Genomic DNA, 6,651 nt, shown 5'->3' with positions numbered 1-6,651 from the left:
GTAATTATTTAAAAATCCGGTAGCAATGGAAGGATACACAAAGTGACAATAAGATAGACAAGGACAAACGACAAATTTGACAGGAATCGTTGAATGACAGATCCAAATTCGAAAATCATAACCTCGAATTTAAGGGGACACTTCCAGGGGCGTAAAATAATTTTGTTAATTTTTGCCAACATATGAACACTTTGAACTCGCGCGTTCTGTTTAAATATCCCGAAACTGTTATGCTTCAGATATACGTTCAGAAGCGGTTGACCTGGGACGGATCGACGCTCCTGAAGCACACTTTACAGTTCCTGGCTGTGCTTTCTTCAGTATTCACTGCCATGACCAGGGTGTCCGATTATAAGCATCATTGGAGCGATGTGCTAAGCGGTCTTCTGCTCGGCACCATCATCGCTTGGATAGTGGTGAGTGAAGCGCATCTCACGCTCTTGCTTTCAGTTGCATGAACTATTGAAGCAAACTAGCCCGGACTAAGGAGGAATGTTCTTCTGCAGCTAGCTAACAAGCGGTTTCTTTACATGGTGGATGATCTGTGGAGTGTGGCTAACCAATTTTGTAATTTCGCAGGCCATTTACTTTGCACGATATCGGGCCGACGACGTTAAATTAAGAGACACGTACATACCGATCTAAATTACACTGAGCACAATCATGCATTAGGTGCGTTTGACTTGATACTCATAAGGTATTTATTATCAGGTTTAGAATATCAATTGGACGGGCAATTGAATGTTTTTGTGAACATTGTTCGATTGCCCTTTCAACTGGATTGTCCTTAACACTCAGCTTTGTGCTAATTAATAACTGCTTGATCACACAGCACAGCCAACCTACGCAACTTGTTCCCCAATTCGTCAAGTTAATCTTTAAATCTCGGCTGTTCTGTTTGCCTTCTTATCGCTATCGCCACAACACAAAAAGTGATAAGGTGTTTACTCAACTAGTCTGCGACTGGTTCATTTTTACCTCGCGGTAGTTAATTGATTGATTAGAGGCGCGATTCCTGCATGGGAACAGACGGCTTCAAATTCCAAATGTGCCGCTCTTTCTGAGGAAAATCAGCCAACAGCCAGGCTTGTTAATTAAAATACTTAACAGGTCCAACGATATGAACGATTCCGTATCCCAACGTCGCAAAAGCAATAAATTGAGGCACTAATCGCATGCACCATCGTTCCAAGAAGACAGCAACGAGGTGTAAAACACGACTTTACACGACGAATTTCGTGAAATGAGCGCGATTTATTGCCATGTACGGGACACACTAAGCGTGTTCATTGCCGATTGATCGCACATCTTTGCTGGATCGATTACATGAAGCTTTGGGACATTTGGGACTGTAGATTTTGCACACTTTTAACTAAAAAATGAAAAACCTTAGCTAACAACAAACTATACATGTTGAGTTTTTTTCAGGCACGCTTCTTTTCCACTCTGTTCGCGTCGAAAGAGCCGAGTGAATCTTCAGAACATTCCGAATTAAATGGACATGGCAACAATAGGACCACAGCAATCGGTGTATAATATATTTAAGTAGCCCGATTATCAATTAAGGATGCAGATGGAAGGTGCGACAATTTCGATCAGCAATTTACATTGGCAAACGCTGAGACAAAGACCAATTTATATAGATGGTTAGGATTTATTGAAAAGGAACCTATTTATGTATTTATTTGAATAATTGGTAGCTAGAAGTAGCTGCACGCAGGCAGCGATCGAGTCTTCTGGCGATGTGAACATTGATTTTCCAAACTGCCAATACTTAGTATTAATTGAAGGATTTGTATATAAATTTACCCTTTCCCAATGCTGTGATCTGTATGTGTATGTTGAAACGTTCAAGTAGAATTTCTTCGAAATTTGCTAATTTTAGGAGGTTTTAGACCCTCAAGGGCAATACGCTCACTTAATGTCGCGTCCACAAGAGAGCTTAGTTTTCGTTTTTCATCGCTTATACGCTACTTAACTGGTTCAAGAACATATCCAAAGGAGCAATGTGTTCACCAAATAAATGAACTTTTCCACCTGATGGCAATACTTGTGCTGCTTAACGTTACTTAAGTATTACTTAATAGTATGTTTTCATGTGATATTATTTAAGTCATACCTCCACAAGCTGTAAATTTAGCCACATACATTGACTTTAGATACTAACATATAGCTGTCTTCTGCAATACGTGGTACTGTTTCAATCCCCTTAGAGCTTTAAAACGGAGTTTAGGTATACGCAGTAATTAACTAGTGTGTATTAAATATACTTTGCGTGCTGCAGGGCTATTTTTGCACACTTATGCATTTCAGCGTCGAGCGGATCTAGAATTAGATGCATTTTAAATTAGACAAATCTGGATGAAACCTACTTACAAATTTTGTGCTTTCCGCTAATGGGGTAGAAGATGGGCAAAATGACCGGATTGCTGCAAATCATCACATATGGACTAGTGGACTCTTCGTTATCCCCGAATCGCTTCTTATACGCTTCTTGGTCCAAGCAATCTTCCACAGTCACGCACCCCAAGAGACAACCAGTCGGATATTCTTGGGGAAATCTCAAAGTTGTATCTGAAAAACGGAACGAATTCCCGAAACTGCAGAAAAAACGGTGATGCGGAACTAACCATTATAAAAGACTCTGTAGAAGTTTTCCAGGGCCGCAATTTCCTCTTCTTCGGGTTGCTTGGCAGCTGCGGCTATCCATAAGCGACCGCGGTGAGTTGTAGGCCACACCCGACCCTCATGTCTAAAACAAAAATTGTTCTTATTAACGAGTTGCGTTATAAACTATGAAGAAAGCCTGCCTTTTAACGCCGGCAACCAACAAGCTGGCATATGGCTGGTGTAGACTAATGCATAACCCTTGATCTACAGTGGCAATGAGATCTTCATCCAGAATATTGGTGTTGTAACGGATCAGCGGCATCGCGCTGTCTTCTTCCCCGAGATCTTCGCGTTCTGTGGGCTTTTTGTGCCTCATTTGAACCAGAAGATCCACCAGCTCGTCGTTGCCGTCCTGAAAAAAAGTGATGTTTTACAGCGGCTCAAAATATTTATAATAATAAAGAACAATTCCTACATGGTGTTTTGGCAAAGAGCGCTGATCCCGTTTCTGGATGTTTCTGTACACCTCCTCAACACGTTTCAAATGCTGGATGGAGTCTTCCAATAAAAGCTGCTTGAGCTTCATATCTTCCTGCGTGCTTTCGATGACTCGCCGACTGGCGAAATCTAAAGCCACCACCATCTTTTGCTTGCTGCCCTCCAGTTTTTTTCCCTTCATTTTGAAGTAGTCGTTGTCGTCATCAAAGACTTTGTTCAATTTGGGCCTGGAAGGAAGACAGAATCGGTGAAGAACCAGGAGAAAGCGCTGATAGAAGCACTCACTTGGCCAACGCTTTGGCGTTGCTGCTGCTTTGAATTTCACCTCTGATTGATATCTGAAAGTGTGATTATATAAATGGGGCTGAGCGTGGTGAACTGCGTTGGTCATACTGGATTGCCGCAGAACAGACAGGGCCCAGGGCCTTCTTTGAAGCAATGGATCCTTCCACATTGCAGACAGTTATTCATAAACTCGTGTTCCTGTCCCATGCAATCGCAGGCATGTCGGCCTTCTTTCTCCTTTTTCTCTTCCTGAAACTCCTTGATATCTCTGAACTTCTTTTTGCCTTTCTTGCTCCCACTGGCGCTTTGCGCGGGAGTTTTGCCCTTTTCATTCGACTCCACTGTACTGGCAATTGCGGATTTCTTGGCGTTTTCCTGTTGCTTCTGCATTAACGTTTTACTTTTACCGCCGAAAATTGCATTTTTTATTGCATTGTATGCATTCACATGGGCGGGCTCTTGCTTGTTGACAATATTGTGCATGAATTCTTCAAAATCTTCTTCGTTCTTTATCGAGCAGATGTATCTAAGTGGAGAAAATTGATTGTTTTAGATGATTGAAGGTGTGAAACAGACATTACATCGAAAATTTCAAACGTTAAGAGAATGGCCCTGTAAAATCGCTCTTGTATCCACCATCTGGCTTGTTTTTGAGGAAAATCCTTTGGGGAAACCGTGTAAAACTCACGCAATTATATTTGACTCTACATTGCTGCCCAATATAACCTTCAGGCTGCTCACGACCTGCTGATTGTTAGCCATGATTCGCCTATCACTTTCCAACTAAATCACTTAATCACAATAATTAAGGAATTTATATTTTAAACTAATACGTCTCTGCTACTGACATAATACAAAACTGACGTCTACACAGGACCTGAGGAATAGTTTGATAATCTGTGCCGCAGGCAGGGTTGCCAGGTCCGAAAATCGAGTTTCGTTAGATAAGCTCGACACTTTTCGGTAGAAAATCGGTAGATTCATTTTTCTTTCATTATTAAGGGCTTTATCGAATTTTACCAACTTATTTTAAATAAAAATATCGCTTCAATTATTGTCTTCCAAATAATCCTTATATAAAATTTTATCGCTCATAGATAACACAAACTTATCTTCAATTTCAAAACTATGACAATTGTCGCTACCAATATATCTTTTGGTGTGAAGTAAAGATGAAATTGTACTCGTTTTTAGCTTATTTCTCAACTTAGTTTTCATTAGATTAACCTGGGAAAATATCCGTTCAACATTGGCTGATGAGTGAGGTACAATAAGCAGGTTACAAATAAAATTGGTTAAAATTGGAAACATGAATGTATCACCTCCATATTTCAATATTTGTACTTGGCTCCAAAACTCTTCAATATTTTTAATTTCTTCATTTTCAAGTTTGAAAAAGAACTTTCAAATAAAATGTCTGCTATTACCAACGTACTTTGATCATGAATGAATATGTTATATTATTTTAAGTAATCCACGGATAATTTTTTAAATTTAATTTGTTATTTTTCGGTAGAAATCTGCATGGTATCGGTAGATGGTAGGTTCCTTGACAAATCGGTAGATCTACCGAAAAATCGGTAGACCTGGCATCCTGGCCGGAGGACTCTCTTGTAATGACAGACCGTGAGCGCGCTGTTGTCGCGTCTGTCGGCTGATCGAAGAAGTTATGTCCAGGCTTGCCAGTTCTACCGTTTTGACGGTAGGTCTACCTGCTAAACACGTTAAAAACTTGAAAAAAGTGTAAAAGAAAATTGAATATGGCGCTAAATTGAAAGTTTGGTCGCTCCGGCCGTAAGAGCGCTGCAAATAACTACGTAGCCACTAAAAACCGGGGTTATGTTGAATGTTCGAAGCGATGGTTCAATTTGCATCCTAACCCAAACCTAGCCGTCAAAGTCAGTGATTCCAATGTTTTGTCGATGACTTGTAAAAACTCCCGAGGAAACTTAGTGAAACAGTGAAGTTTAATCAGTGAAAATGGTAAGACAATGGAGGATTTTCAGCGTTAATGAACCTTCCTGGACGTGTTTCTTTGCAGGGTCAAAGCCAGTCAGGCGGCAGTGGAGGTGACAAGAAAGAGGAAAAGGACAAAAAGAAAAAGTATGAGCCCCCAATTCCCACCCGTGTGGGCAAGAAGAAGCGCCGCACTAAGGGTCCCGATACCGCGCTGAAGCTGCCTGCAGTCACCCCTCACACCAGGTGCAGGCTGAAGCTGCTGAAAATGGAAAGAATCAAGGACTACTTACTAATGGAGGAAGAGTTCATTCGCAACCAGGAGCGACTCAAGCCCCAGGAGGAGAAGAACGAGGAGGAGCGATCTAAGGTGGATGATCTGAGAGGAACCCCCATGTCAGTGGGCAACCTGGAGGAAATCATCGATGACAATCATGCGATTGTGTCCACATCGGTGGGCAGTGAGCACTACGTCAGCATCCTGTCCTTTGTGGACAAGGACCAGCTGGAGCCTGGATGTTCAGTATTGCTGAACCATAAGGTGCACGCTGTGGTGGGAGTGTTAGGTAAATGGCGCCGAAAAAGTGAACATCAGCCGCTCAGGGCCCCAATCTTTTAGGCGATGACACCGACCCTATGGTGACTGTGATGAAACTAGAAAAAGCCCCCCAGGAAACCTACGCAGATATCGGGGGGTTGGATACCCAAATTCAGGAAATCAAGGAGTCTGTTGAGCTGCCGTTGACCCATCCAGAGTATTACGAGGAGATGGGTAGGATCAAACATGCACGTCTGAAAATACGTTTTTTCACATTCCCACTCAATTGCAGGCATAAAGCCGCCGAAGGGCGTGATTCTTTACGGACCACCTGGAACTGGCAAAACCCTACTAGCTAAAGCCGTGGCCAACCAGACGTCAGCGACCTTCTTAAGAGTGGTTGGATCTGAGTTGATACAGAAGTATTTGGGCGATGGCCCCAAGCTGGTTCGCGAGTTGTTCCGAGTGGCTGAAGAACATGCACCGTCCATCGTCTTCATTGATGAAATCGATGCGGTTGGTTACTCTATACATCCATTGAGGATTAGTAAGTTGCCGGTTTAATTAATCGCAATTTTGCAGGTCGGCACGAAGCGGTACGACTCAAACTCAGGAGGAGAGCGCGAAATTCAAAGGACCATGCTGGAGCTTTTGAATCAGCTGGATGGTTTCGATTCGCGAGGCGACGTAAAGGTAACTGAATTAAACGCGCTAAGTATTTCATTTTTTTCGGCTCGATATCGTCGTTTTTGTTAGAATTTAGG

At 42.2% G+C, this 6,651-nt stretch overlaps 3 protein-coding genes across 4 annotated transcripts; 2 read left to right on the top strand and 1 right to left on the bottom strand.

Annotated features, from left to right (window-relative positions):
* Positions 1–239: 239 nt before the first annotated feature.
* On the top strand, positions 240–2,188 carry LOC125505283 (putative phosphatidate phosphatase; the record flags this gene model as incomplete). Its single annotated transcript, XM_048668768.1, is given in 2 exon segments — positions 240–416; positions 1,429–2,188. Coding segments are annotated over 2 exon segments (285 nt in total), but the record flags the coding sequence as incomplete, so codon positions are not given.
* On the bottom strand, positions 1,635–4,279 carry LOC125505282 (activating signal cointegrator 1-like). Of its 2 annotated transcripts, none has more exons than XM_048668767.1 (8): positions 3,975–4,279; positions 3,502–3,919; positions 3,394–3,446; positions 3,086–3,335; positions 2,811–3,022; positions 2,631–2,752; positions 2,377–2,574; positions 1,635–2,325 (listed from the first exon to the last, which is right to left on the bottom strand). In XM_048668767.1, the coding sequence occupies exons 2-8, from the start codon at positions 3,874–3,876 to the stop codon at positions 2,261–2,263; spliced, it is 1,275 nt and encodes a 424-aa protein (XP_048524724.1). In that variant the 5' UTR covers positions 3,877–3,919; positions 3,975–4,279; the 3' UTR covers positions 1,635–2,260. The 2 variants fall into 2 exon arrangements, with proteins under 2 accessions (XP_048524724.1, XP_048524723.1); XM_048668766.1 differs by having other exon boundaries at positions 4,082–4,279.
* Positions 4,280–5,205: 926 nt separating this feature from the next.
* On the top strand, positions 5,206–6,580 carry LOC109542316 (26S proteasome regulatory subunit 4; the record flags this gene model as incomplete). Its single annotated transcript, XM_048668769.1, is given in 5 exon segments — positions 5,206–5,376; positions 5,435–5,915; positions 5,969–6,121; positions 6,180–6,403; positions 6,470–6,580. Coding segments are annotated over 5 exon segments (972 nt in total), but the record flags the coding sequence as incomplete, so codon positions are not given.
* Positions 6,581–6,651: the final 71 nt, after the last annotated feature.

The sequence above is a fragment of the Dendroctonus ponderosae genome, unplaced genomic scaffold, assembly GCF_020466585.1.
Source record: "Dendroctonus ponderosae isolate FM_Combo_2020 unplaced genomic scaffold, Dpon_F_20191213v2 Dpon_F_20191213_760, whole genome shotgun sequence".
NCBI classification, from domain to species: Eukaryota; Metazoa; Arthropoda; class Insecta; order Coleoptera; family Curculionidae; genus Dendroctonus; species Dendroctonus ponderosae.
This window is presented reverse-complemented; position numbering and strand designations above follow the sequence as displayed.